The sequence below is a fragment of the Martes martes genome (assembly GCF_963455335.1).
Source record: "Martes martes genome assembly, chromosome: 4".
NCBI classification, from domain to species: domain Eukaryota; kingdom Metazoa; phylum Chordata; class Mammalia; order Carnivora; family Mustelidae; genus Martes; species Martes martes.
The window spans coordinates 114,126,427-114,140,742 of NC_137891.1; the positions used below are offsets into that span (position 1 = coordinate 114,126,427).

Sequence of the window (14,316 nt, forward strand, 5' to 3'; positions counted from 1 at the left end):
ACTTTGTTTCAGTTATATGTATGCATTGGATCATATTGTAAAATATACTCATGGTAAAAAATTTTGGAAGTCATTGCAATATTCAATTCTTTGGATTTTAAAATTTGCTCTTGATTTTTAAAAATCTAAAATTTATTATTATTTGATAATTATTATTAATAAAATAAATAATAAAATAATTAAATTGTGATTTAATTATGATGGTGATACAATTTATTATGATGACACTTTAAGCTAATAAAAATAAAAATAAATGCTGCCATTTAAAAGGAACAATTTTTTCCCTTTAAAGAAAAGAGGATCTGAATATTATACCCCATACCATTTATGAACAGACTTTCTTTAAAAATCATATTTCCGTAGAGCTTAAATGTGCAACAGCTAGAAAGGCTTTTGAAAAGAACACTGAATTCTAGAATTCTTATCATTAGAACACTTAAAAATATCAAACATTCTCTGAAGACACAGTGACCTCTAGTGGATTCATGAAATAAACTGACATACTGCTTGCCCATAAGAATTTATAAATTATGCATGCAGATATAAAAGATACTAATATGGCTATGTACTGACAAGTATCATACATAAATAAGGGCTACAGTTACACTATGTACATTGTGACAACTGTCTACTTATAGATTACTCACTGGTTATTTCCAGTAGATGTATTCCTGGCATTGTTCAGACCCTATCATTGGCTTAAGAAATAAATACATTTAATCTTTCTGAGCTCGTTTGATAAAGATGTTGGGTTAAATTGCCTCTAAGGGCCTTTCAGCTTTTTTTTTTTTTTAAGATTTTTATTTATTTATTTATTTATTTTATTTTAAAGATTTTTATTTATTTATTTATTTGACAGAGAGAGAGAGAGAGAGAGATCACAAGTAGGCAGAGAGGCAGGCAGACAGAGAGGGGGAAGCAGGCTCCCTGCTGAGCAGAGAGCCCGATGCGGGGCTCGATCCCAGGACCCTGGGATCATGACCTGAGCCGAAGGCAGAGGCTTCACCCACTGAGCCACGCAGGCGCCCCAAGATTTTTATTTGACAGAGAGATCACAAGTAGGCAGAGAGGCAGGCAAAGAGAGAGGGGGAAGCAGGCTCCCTACTGAGCAAAGAGGCTCGGTCTCAGGACCCTGAGACCATGACCCGAGCTGAAGGCAGAGCCTTAACCCACTGAACCACCCAGGCGCCCCCTTTTCAGCTCTTTATGATTTTTTCTTCCCCAATTCATCTTGTACTCCAATGTCAGATCAAATTTGCTCAAAAGCATTTGAAGGTTCCCCAATACTTGTCCCCATTAGAATAAATACAATTTGTTTCACTTGTGTACTTGTTATGCCATCCCATTAACATTTCCATTTAAATTCACTGATTTGAGGTGCCTCCTTAGTGTAGTAGGCAGTGCATCAGTCTCATAAATTCACAGATTTGGTTTCATAAGTGTGTGTGTGCTTGTACAGGTGTGGATAGACTGTCGTACACTAAGTATGTACTACACACACTGAATATAAACTAAGTTGATTTGTTTAGATTAAGGAAACCAAGGCCATTTTCATCTTTCTTTTTTAGTGAGGTAGGGAAGCGGATATAAAATAGAATTTCAAGAACCACAAATATAAAGTGACAGAGTTTCATATTCTGGGAAAAGGTGGGCATTCTGAACACAGAATAAGATTTTAGGAAAAAAGAGGGAAGAACTGTTTTAAATTAGCTGAAGGAAGTACCAATAATTATATCTGAAGAATATAAAGATGACAGAAAGGCCGGTTTGGTAAATGATTTTAAAGCAGATATGAGGACGGGCTAAATTTAACAAGTAGAAAAGATATCACTGGAAACAACATTAAGGATAACTTAAGAACACGCTTGTTTTAACAGCTGGGGAACAGAATACGTAGCTGTCATAAGACTAAGGAGGCGATGAGCAGCTCTGCTGAAAGAAATGTTAAGAAAGAAAAAAAAGTAGGCGCCTGAGTGGCTCAGTTGGTTAAGCAACTGCTTTTGGCTCAGGTCATGATCCTGGAGTCCTGGGATCGAGTCCTGCATTAGGCTCCCTGCTCAGCAGGGAGTCTGTTTCTCCCTCTGACCCTCCCCTTCTCACGCTCTCTCTCTCAAATAAATAAATAAAATCTTAAAAAGAAAAAAAAGTGATAGTAAATAAGGAGCTCTTAGGTTCCTATTCACCTTGGACAATGCCATAATCCTTTACCTTCCAAATAAAAAAGTCAGGCTGGTGGAGAAATAGTGAACAATTTAGTCTTCATTATGTGTAATTCACTTAACAAAGGCTATATGGTGGTATGTTTTACAAAATCTCTTTTTTTTCAGAGAGAGAGAGAGAGTGAACAAGGTGGGGAGGGGGGTCCTGGGGGAGGGGGAAAAGGAGAGAACCTTAAGTAGACTCCATGCTGAGTGCAGAGCCCAACACAGCTCGGCTCAGTGTTCAATCTCACAACCCTAAGATAAGAACTAAGCCGAAATCAAGAGTCAGATGCTAATCAACTAAGCCACCCAGGCATCCCTTGACCTATTCTAAACCACACAGCAGGATCTGCAGGCAAAGGTGTCAGCCAACAAAGAGACTGTCCCTTGGTACAAACAATTCTAGTTCAAACAACTACAGTGGTTTCATATTACCTTGTGCATCAGATAAGACTTTAATAAGCTTTTTTTAAGGCAAAGATCTTTAATTAACTTGGCTCTCATTACATTTATGTCATTAAGTTTATGTAGCATTGATATTCTTTTAGCACATGCCTTGTGTTGCAATATTCTCTACAAAACATGAATTATTTGGGACATTATTTCATTTAAGCCTGTTTGAAATTGGATAATACGGTTCAATTATGCAACAATTTTTGTAACCTTTTCTGTATTATGGCATTTGCCCCTCAATAATAAATTTTCTCTCAAATTCAGCAACTAAAATATTGTAAATGTTTAAACATTTCCCAAGAGGCAAAACTCTAGGAATGTTCATATACGTTTTTGCTTAAAATTATATTGGATTCCTTTAAATTTATAAAGTATTGTACTAATTTTTAATAAAGACTGAGTAAATTAGTAACTTTAGTACACAGGCTTTTTGTTTTGTTTTTTAGTACATACAGTTTTCTTTTTTAATTTATTTTATTTTTAAAGATTTTATTTATTTATTTGACAGAGATCACAAGTAGGCAGAGAGGCAGGCAGAGAGAGGGGGAAGCAGGATCCCTGCTGAGCAGAGAGCCCAATGGGGGGCTCGATCCCTGGACCCTGAGACCATGACCTAAGCCGAAGGCAGAGGCTTAACCCACTGAGCCACCCAGACGCCCCAGTACATACAGTTTTCTAACAACAAAGTCAGTTCAGTTGGATCCTGAGATCTAGTATCTACTAGAAAACTTTAACATTCTTACTCTAGGATTATTTTATTAATAGGATTAATAGAAATAACTGGCATAGCAGAAAGCAAATTCAGGTTTTGGGATTAAAGCTAAAACAGCTAAGAAACAATAATTATATTTATTAATTTTCTGATTTTAAGTGTAAAATCCTTAATAACTATGCTTAAAATATAACCATTTCCCCACAATTAAAATGTGTGCAATGGTATCATTCTACAGAAAACTAGGACTACTCTCTACATATTTCAAAAAGTAACATATCAACAAACATATATATAATGATTTAAATTACCTTTCCTCTTCTCGAACCCATACTGGAGTTTTTGGAATTTGTGCTTCAAAAAACTTAGATGCTTTATAACAAAAATTGCTGCAAAAACACTGAAAGGAACATTTTTAAATTAGCAAATTATTTTTTCTTATAGTACAACACAACTTACGTACAGAAATCATAAATACATAGTTCAAAGAAAACAATGAAAGTCCATGAATCCACCAGCCAAGGTAAGAAATAATATATAGTATCTTTGAAGCTCTGCATGTCTATCCCAGATAGCGTCACTTTCCATATTCCCTAGAAGTAACCACCACCATAAATTCTGTGTTCCTCATTCCCTTGCTTCCCTTTAGTTTTGCTATCTGTATACACGTACCTATAAAAGATACCATTCAGTTTTGCCTAATTCTAAACTTTGTCTAAATGTAACTATACTGCTATGTTTTCTGGGTTTTTTGCTCCACGTTATATTTTTCAGATTCATGTAGATGTAGCTTATATATTTATATTCGGTATTACAATCCATTGTATATCACCTTTATTGTTTAAGAATGGGGAGTTGTTTCTAACTTTTCAGCTATCACTACATTGTGCTTATAAACTTTTTTTCAAGAATTTTTAAAATTAAAAAAACTGTGGTAAAATACACAAAATTTACCATCTTAACCATTTTTAAGTGTTATAGTTCAGTGGCACTAAATACCTTCTCACTGTAGTACAACCATCACTATCATCCATCTCTAGAATGCCTTTCATCTTGCAAAATTAAACCTTGTACCATTAAACAACATCTCCCCATTTCTGCCTCTTCAAACTATCACCATTCTACTTCTGTAACTATAAATTCGACATTCTAGTTATCTCATATAAGTCAAATTATTTTTTTTTTTTTAAAGATTTTATTTATTTATTTGACAGAGATCACAAGTAGGCAGACAGGCAGGCAGAGACAGAGAGGGAGAAGCAGGCTTCCTGCTGAGCAGAGAGCCCAATGTGGGGCTCTATCCCAGGACCCTGGGATCAGACCTGAGCCAAAGGCAGGGGCTTTAACCCACTGAGCCACCCAGGTGCCCCAAGTCGAATCATTTAATATTCATCATTTTGTGCAGGCTTATTTCACTTAGCATAATGTCTCAAAGTACATTCATGTTGTAGCATGTGTCAGAATTTCCTTCAAGAGGATGAATAATATTCCATTCTAATTATGTGGCATATTTCGCTAATCCAACATTAGGAACATTGATATACACACACAGTTGTACAAACGGGCAAGGAATTCCTTAAAATATATACCAAAGAATAGAAAGGCTTGGCCATAAAAAATGTGGGAACTTCATGTTACTAGATAATACCAATTTCTCAAAAAGGATGCAATTTTATTTAACCAGTTGTATAAAGGGTGTCTGATATTGTCAGATTTTTATAATATATTCTGCTAATTTGGGGGCTGTGAGAATGTAAATCAATGTGTTTTTATTTGTTATTTCCCGCATTACTGATAAGGTTGAACAACTTTTCATATATTCATTATCAAGTTCCTTCTATAAAATTTTTCTAGGGGTACCTGGGTGGCTCAGTCAATTAAGCATCTGACTCTTGATTTGGGCTCAGGTCATGGTCTCAGGGTTGTGAGACGGAGCCCCATGTCAGACTTCAAACTCAGCTTGAGATTCTTTCTCCCTCTTCTATTGCCTGCCACCCCCCCACCCACGCTGACTTGTTCACTCTCTTTCAAAAAAAAAAATTCTACAAAGTTTTCTCTTTCCCTGGTTATGAATCGGTGGTCAGTTATATGTGGGAATTACACCTCCTTCTGATTTATAGCTTATTTTTTCACCCTTTGTTGGAAACTTCTGATAAGCAAATGTTTTTAATTTTTTTTTTTTAAGATTTTATTTATTTGACAAAGAGAGACACAGTGAGAGAGAGATCACAAGCAGGGGGAGTGGGAGAGGGAGAACAGGCTTCCCGTTGAGCAGGGAGCCTGATACGGGCCTCAATCCCAGGACCCCGAGATCATGACCTGAACCAATGGCAGATGCTTAACGATTGAGACACCCAGGCACCTCACAGGTGTTTTTAATTTTAATGTAGAAAAACTTACCAATTTTTCCTCGATGGTCTGTAATTGTCTATCTTATTTAAGAAATTCTCTCTCCAAGTTTATAAAGATACCTTCCCATATTCTCTTTGAAAAGCGTATCTTTTAAATTTAAATCTTACTGAAACAGGGATTAATTTTCAGTTTTTCCATTTGGATAACTATTTGTGCCAGTACTATTTACTGAAAAATCCATACTTTCTCCACTGATCTACAATATTTCTGTTGTCACACATAGTGTCCACCCATGTGGTGAGTATGCTTCTGGCTCTCTATTCTGTTCCATGATTTACTTGCCTGAATTTGTGCTGTTATGCACTTCTAGTTTTTATTTTATTTAAATTTTATTTTATTTTTAGAGAATGACAGTAAGAGAATATAAACAGGAAGGGAGGGGGCAGAAAGTGAGAGAAGAGAGGGAGAGAATCCCAAGTCAACTCCACGCTTAGTGTGGGAGCCAGATGCAGGACTTAATCCCACTACCTTAGGATCATGATTTGAGCTGAAATCAAGAGTCGGATGCCTAACTGACTGAGCCACCCAGGTCCCTTTTTAATTTTTAAATGTTCAAGTATTAATTAAAGTACAAGCAATTTTTACTAACACCTTAAATGAAACATTTTCAAATAAACTTTTAACGTGGCTACTTTATAAAAGGCAAACTTTCCAAACAATTCTTTTTAGAATTCTATTTAGTATATTAAAAAATAACTGCCACATTGAGAATAGCCTTTAAGCTTACCTTTCTTTCAGTAATATCATAGACTTTATTGGTTTTGGTAGAAATTTTATATTTCTGTTTTGGTACCTAAAAAAAAAAATGAAAGTATAGCTTAAGAAGAATTCAAGTAACAAACATAAACTTTGTTACTAGATTACTAGATTAAATCATCTACATATCACATCTTTGGCTAACTCATGTCATTATGAGTTCATGGCCTCAGTTTCATTTCTTATCTACAAAGTATTTTGTTAAATATAAAAATTTAAGTTTCTATTTAAAAAAATTCCTTACTTACAATTCCTAGTTTCTTCTGACATAAGGGATAACCGCAGAGTTTAATAATAGAACGTTCATCCACGACATCGCTGTAGTGAGCAGGTGTGATGAACGTCCCCTATAATGAAATGAGAGGGGCAATGCCCCACTAGATTATTGGACAAGTTCATTTATCAGCTCTCTAAGCCTCACTGATTTCATCTGAAAACACAGGGATAATAAATCTATCTCACAAGTATGATGTTAGAATCAGAGAAGAAAAGAAAAGAAATACACTTAGAAAAGCATTTAACACATAGTAAGCACTAAAAAATGTTAGCTATTAAAAAAAAACAACTTGAAAAGACTTCTGCCAAGAGACTATACATCTTTGTAGATATACAGCTCAAGAAATAACGCTGAGGCAGGAGAAAGAAGTGGTGTGCTATAGCGATTGCTATTCCAAAGCAAACCACTGAAAAGTTTATTTTATTTAAAAAATGTATTATTCAAAAAATAAACCATGTAGAATAAAATAAAATTTACGTGTTTTTAAAGAACTATCTTAAAAAACAAAGTATATCAAAGGTGTCATTGTGACTCCTGACAAGTTTTTGTACAAAATCTTCCAGCTTCTGGAAAACTGTACAGGAAACTGATGAGGTGGTTATAAGCAGACACCAAATATTTCCCCTTGATGTATCTTCATGTTCAAATCTCAACTCATAATTATTTCATAACTGTGAGATCATTTTTGAACAAGTTTTTCTGTTTTCCCAGAGGCTAAAATACTTTTTACTAAGAATAATACAAGGTATTTGTTTCAAATGAAGCATTTCTGGTTTGTCTTTGTCTTTAGTGTCATCATGCATGCAGATTCTGATGTAGTTACCTATATCAATTTAAATATTATCCTATTCGTGGGGGAATGGGTGAGCCTGGTGATGGATTTTAAGGAGGGCACAGATTGCATGGAGCACTGGGTGTTATATGCAAACAATAAATCATGGAGTACTACATCAAAAACTAATGATGAACAGTATGGTGACTAACATAACATCATACAAAAAAATCCTACTTATATTCCTCTTGTTTAGGAAAATCTCTGAGCTATACTGATAATTATTTTTGCAATGGAAGCTCTGAGTTTTAATTTTCCTTTTTTCTCTTAAAGATTATGAGGATATAATAGAAATTTTCATTCAAAACTTTATTGCAATAGAGCTATTAAAAGAAAAGAACTTTTAATGCAGATTATAATTCTCATTATGTATTAAATAAAAAATGATCTATATTCCAGGTTTTTAAAACATCAACACTAATAGAACTACATTAACAAAAATAATAACTTTCTGAAATTGAGGAAGACACAAAGAAATGGAAAAATGTTCCATGCTCATGGATTGGAAGAATAAATATTGTGAAAATGTCTATGCTACCCAAAGCAATCTACACATCTAATGCAGTCCCTATCAAAATCCCATCCATTTTTTTCAAAGAAATTGAACAAATAATCCTAAAATTTATATGGAACCAGAAAAGACCTTGAATAGCCAAAAGATTATTGAAAAAGAAAGCCAAAGTCGGTGGCATCACAATTCCAGACTTCAAGCTCTATTACAAAGCTGTCATCATCAAGTAGTATGGTACTGGCACAAACACAGACACATAGATCAATGGAACAGAATAGAGAACCCAGAAATAGACCCTCAACTCTATGGTCAACTAATCTTCAACAAAGCAGGAAAGAATGTCCAATGGAAAAAAGACAGCTTCTTCAACAAATGGTGCTGGGAAAATTGGACAGCCACATGCAGAACAAAGGAACTGGACCATTTCCTCACACCACACACAAAAATAGACTCAAAATGGATGAAGGACCTCAATGTGAGAAAGGAATCTATCAAAATCCTTGAGGAGAACACAGGCAGCAACCTCTTCGACGTCAGCCGTAGCAACTTCTTCCTAGGAACATCGCCAAAGGCAAGGGAAGCAATGGCAAAATGAACTATTGGGACTTCATCAAGATCAAAAGCTTTTGCACAGCAAAGGAAACAGTTAACAAAACCAAAAGACAACTGACAGAATGGGAGAAGATATTTGCAAACGACATATCAGATAAAGGGCTAGTATCCAAAATCTATAAAGAGCTTAGCAAACTCAACACCCAAAGAACAAATAATCCAATCAAGAAATGGGCAGAGGACACAGATGGCCAACAGACACATGAAAAAGTACTCCCCATCACTCGGCATCAGGGAAAGACAAATCAAAACCACAATGAGATACCACCTCACACCAGTCAGAATGGCTAAAATTAACAAGTCAGGAAATGACAGATGCTGGCAAGGATGTGGAGAAAGGGGAACCCTCCTACACTGTTGGTGGGAATGCAAGCTGGTGCAACCACTCTGGAAAACAGCATGGAGGTTCCTCAAAAAGTTGAAAATAGAGCTACCTTACAACCCAGCAATTGCACTACTGGGCATTTACCCTAAAGATACAAACGTAGTGATTCGAAGGGGCACGTGCACCCGAATGTTTATAGCAGCAATGTCCACAATAGCCAAACTATGGAAAGAACCTAGATGTCCATCAACAGGTGAATGGATAAAGAAGATGTGGTATATATATACAATGGATACTATACAGCCATCAAAAGAAATGAAATTTTGCCATTTGCTACGACGTGGATGGAACTAGAGGGTATTATGCTTAGTGAAATAAGTCAATCAGAGAAAGACAACTATCATATGATAGTTGATAGAGATATCATATCTCCCTGATATGAGGAAGTGGAGATGCAACATGAGGGACTGGGGGGGTAGGAAAATAAATGAAACAAGATGGGATCAGGATGGAGACAAACCACAGGAGACTCTTACTGTCACAAAACAAACTGAGGGTGACCAGGGGAGGGGGGGTAGGAAGATGGTGGTGGGGTTATGGACATTGGGGAGGGTATGTGATGTGGTGAGTTCTGTGAAGTGTGTAAACCTGCGATTCACAGACCTGTACCCCTGGGGCTAGTAATACATTATATGTTTATAAAAATATTAAAAAATAAAAAAATAACTTTGTTACTAAAATAGGACAACACACAGAGTATGGAAAATAACATTAGGATAATTAGTGCAAAGTGATGAAAATCAAGTGAGATTAGCAGACCTATTTAAAGAACTACTACTAAGGAGTAAAATAAGTATGTTATTTTTCATTAGTGTATTTTAAAGTCATTATATAACAAGGAATGCATAATAGGTGATTATTTTAAAATGCATGAATTATACAGCACGCTACCTGCATCTAGTGACTGAGAACAGATTCAAAGATTTTTATAATATAAGGAACTCTCAGACTGCATAGATTTAAAGATCTAATACTACAAATGTCATAATTTCCCAAATTAACACATACGCATTCCCTTAGGAATTCTTCTGTAATATCCTCTTCTAAAAGCTGCTCAACAATTTGTAGAGCTTTTCTCTCAAATTCAATCTTCTTTCTCACAGCTGCTTCTAGGTCTGCTCTCCTAAAATTAAAAAACAAAAAATTATTTAAAATTTAAACATTTGGGGCACCTGGGTGGCTCAGATGGTTAAGCATCTGTGTTTGGCTCAGGTCAGGATCTCCAGGTACTGGGATTGAGCATCGGGCTCCCAGCTCAGGGGGAATCTGCTTCTCCTTCTGCCTCTCCCCTTGCTTCTGCGCGTGCTCGCGCACATGTGCCCTCTCTCTCTAAAATGAATGAATAAAATATTAAAAAAAAATAAAATTTAAAAGTTATTCTACTTATGTTTTATCATAGTCATTTTCTTAGAACATATCACAAACATAATGTGCTATTTTGCTATTTAAATTTGTATTGTTACTTTTGATCCAATACTTTTCGAAGTATTAACACATAGAAGTCTGCCACAATAATAGGATTATGTGATTTCCAAGGCTTAGAGCACAAGGAAGAAAATGAGGTGAAATCTTTTTGCCAGTTAGTGTTTATACTCCTCAGTCACTCCTGTGTGTACCTAAAGACGGGCTTTTCCTTTGAAATCCTTAGAAATCAGAAAGATTAGAGAGGAAAAAGATGACTTCAGCTGTTCTTTCAAGTAAAAATGTATTTGTGTCACGTCTCCAAATTTAATGATAGCCGAGTTTGACTAGATAGAGTCCTATTTGCAAAGAAGTGTTTACTTACTTTTGTTATTAAGTCTTATTAAAAAATGATATTGACATGACAATGTAGCTTAGGAAAACAATCTTCCTATAAGGGCTGGTCCTTGCCCTGGTACCAACGGGACTGTCAGCCTTTGCTGGCCCCTACCCATCATGGAACATAAAAGCAGAGGCTACCTGATCAGACAATGGCTCTAGGAGGATGGTTCTCAATCCTAGCTACACATTAGGATCATCTAAGGAGATTTCTTTTAAAGATATTATGCCGAGGTCCTAGTACAGGCTAACTCAATCAAAATATCTGAGGATGGGGCCTAGTTACTGGTGTTTTCTTAAAAGTGCTCCAGATAATCCTAATGTGCAAAAGGGTGGAGAATCCTTGCCATAGGACCAAACATACTTACCATCTTGGTAACTTATTTGTCCTATCCTGCACTGGTTTCTACTTTCCTACCAGAACTACCTCAGCCAGTCTCTTGGGCTTTGACTTGGCTCTCGTATCTGGATCTATATTCATTTTTTTCTCCCTACTTTCATTGACTCTCAAGACTTTAGACTCTAATTTCTTGCCTAGAAAAATAATATTCTACAAAAACAATATAATATGTATTAATAATATCTTATAAAAAAGAAGGATGACACAGGATTGCCAACTCTTTCTTTTGCCAAATAGGGACATTAAAACAAGAAGAAATTTGCAACTAACAACTGTTCTCCTACGATTTCATAAAGGCCATTCTTACATCGAAGAAGTATAAAAGACATGAATACAGATGAAAAAGCAGTTCTTTATATTAAACGTATTTGGCTTTATGAAAAACATTATTTTATTTTTCTCATATTGCTGCCCACCAATAAAAACTATGCCAGGTACTAGGATCAGTCTACAACTTGCACTAAGGAATTGCTGACTCAAAGTATTATCAACCTGAAGTAAGAGCGACACTCACTCTTAACTGATGCCTAGAGCTGCTTCCCATGAACAGCCCTATCTCGCTGTTGCCCTCTGTCCTAAATGATGACAGGTAGTATGGTGTACAGCAGTGGTTCTCAAATTTTTAGTCTCAGTATTCCTTCACACTCTTAAAATTATAACTTTTGCTGGGCGCCTGGGTGGCTCAGTGGGTTGGGCCTCTGCCTTCGGCTCGGGTCATGATCTCAGGGTCCTGGGATCGAGCCCCACATCGGGCTCTCTGCTCAGCAGACAGCCTGCTTCCCCTTCTCTCTCTCTGCCTGCCTCTCTGCCTACTTGTGATGTCTGTCTGTCTGTCTCTCTGTCAAATAAATAAATAAATAAAATCTTTAAAAAAAATTATAACTTTTGCTTATGTGGCTTATCTATATTGATATTTATAATACTTGGATTAAAAATGAGAAAAATATAAAGCACTTATTAATGCATTATAATAATAGTAACAATAAACCCATTACATGTTAATAACATTTTTAAATAAAAAACTTAGTGAAAACAGTAGAATTATTTTATATTTTGGCAAAGTTCCTTAATTTCTGGCTTAATAGTATTTGGTTGGATTGAATGTAGAAGTATTTTTCACTTGGCATAGATTTATAAAAGATCACTCCCTTCAACAACTATTTGGTTACCTACCCCCATGGATTTTTAATTGTTTCATCATGCTGGATAATCTGTTCACAATACATCTCAGTGTGTTTATACTTCCCACACTGTACTACTCAGAATAAAATAAGAACTCCTTGGGTTTGTGGTCAGATCACTATTGAGGAACATTGCAAATTACCATCATTATCAATATGAACTTTACTCTTGCAGTGTACCATAAAATCAAGTCAGTATAATCATGATGCTCCACAGGGAAATATTCTCTAAAACAGATCGCAAGGGGCGCTTGGATGGTACAGTTGGTTAAGTGTCTGACTCTTGGTTTCCACTTAGTTCGTGATGTCGGTGTCATGGGATTGAGCCCCTCCTCAGACTCCTCACTCAGGTGGAATCAGCTGGCGATTCTCTCTCCCTCTCCCTCTGCATCTTCCACTCACGTGCATTCTCTCTCTCTGATAAATAAATCTTAAAAAAAAAAAAACCCCACCAGATCTCAAATATATCCAATTTCTCCATTCTTAGATGATCACCATTCCTAACATCTTAAAATTTTTAAACTGGGGCGCCTGGGTGGCTCAGTGGGTTAAGCCTCTGCCTTCCGCTCAGGTCATGATCTCAGGGTCCTGGGATGGAGCTCCACATACAGGTCTCTGCTCAGCAGGGAGCCTGCTTCCCCTTCTCTCTCTCTGCCTGCCTCTCTGCCTACTTGTGATCTGCCTCTCTCTGTCAAGTAAATAAATAAAATCTTTAAAAATTTTTTTAAACTTAAATTCCATCACTCTCTTAAAGTTTTTCTATTTGCACTTAGAAAATCTAAATTTATCACCATGGCCCACCAGATACTACAAGAATAGAATCTTGTCTAAGTTTTTCCTATGCTCCTTTCTTCTCTTGCTCAAAATGCCATACACTACCCCAGTATCCTTCCTTTCTTTGAACTTATCGAGCTTTTTCTTCTCTCAGGGTCTTTATACACACTGCCATCTCTGGCTGGAGGTCCCTCCTCAGGAGTCTCTGGTTAATGCCTACTTACCTTTAGGTCTCAGCTTATTACTTCCTTGGAGAAGTCTTTCCCTGATAATCCCCAGCTAATTTGAACTCCTCTTAGTTCCACCTGATAGATAACATTATAGTCTTTTCCTTTACAGTACTTACAATAGTATGTAACTATGTATTCAGTTGTGATAATTTAATTGGTATTTCTCTGTTCCACTAGAAAGGAACTGTGTTTATTCTGCTCAAAACCATATCCTCAGGGCCTCACAGAGGTATGGCATATCTCACATCTGGTAAATAATTTTTGAAAGAATGAGCAAATGAAAGCCAATATCTGCCTGATAAAGGAGAAATCACAGAGGTGCCTGGGGGTCTCAGGTGGTTAAACATTGACTCTTTAAAGATTATTTATTAATTTATTTGACAGAGGGAGAGAAATCACAAGTAGGCAGAAGTAGGTAGAGAGGCAGGCAGATAGAGGGAGAAGCAGGCTCCCTGCCGAGCAGAGAGCCCGATGTGGGGCTCGATCCCAGGACACTGGGATCATGACCTGAGCTGAAGGCAGAGGCTTAACCCACTGAGCCAGCCAGGCGCCCCAAACATTGACTCTTAATTACAGCTCAGGTCACACTCTCAGGGTGTGAGATCAAGACCTGAATCGGGCTCTGTGCTCAGTGGGAAGTCTGCTTGAGATTCTCTTTCTCTCTCCTTCTGTCCCTCCCCAATCCCCCAACACTTGCACTCACCCTCTCTCTAAAATAAACACATCTTTTTTTTTTTTTTTTAAAGGATAAACCACAGACATATGTATTTTAAACATTTT

General features: G+C 36.5%; 1 protein-coding gene across 3 annotated transcripts in view; it reads right to left on the bottom strand.

Annotated features, from left to right (window-relative positions):
• Positions 1-14,316, bottom strand: part of RPAP2 (RNA polymerase II associated protein 2) — an 82,034-nt gene that overhangs the window by 66,421 nt on the left and 1,297 nt on the right. For all 3 annotated transcript variants that reach the window (XM_080800539.1, XM_080800540.1, XM_080800541.1), the window contains exons 3-6: positions 10,160-10,274; positions 6,783-6,881; positions 6,506-6,571; positions 3,678-3,766 (exon numbers count right to left, since the gene is read on the bottom strand). In XM_080800539.1, coding sequence (XP_080656665.1) covers positions 3,678-3,766; positions 6,506-6,571; positions 6,783-6,881; positions 10,160-10,274 — 369 coding nt within the window. The remainder of the gene's footprint in view (positions 1-3,677; positions 3,767-6,505; positions 6,572-6,782; positions 6,882-10,159; positions 10,275-14,316) is intronic.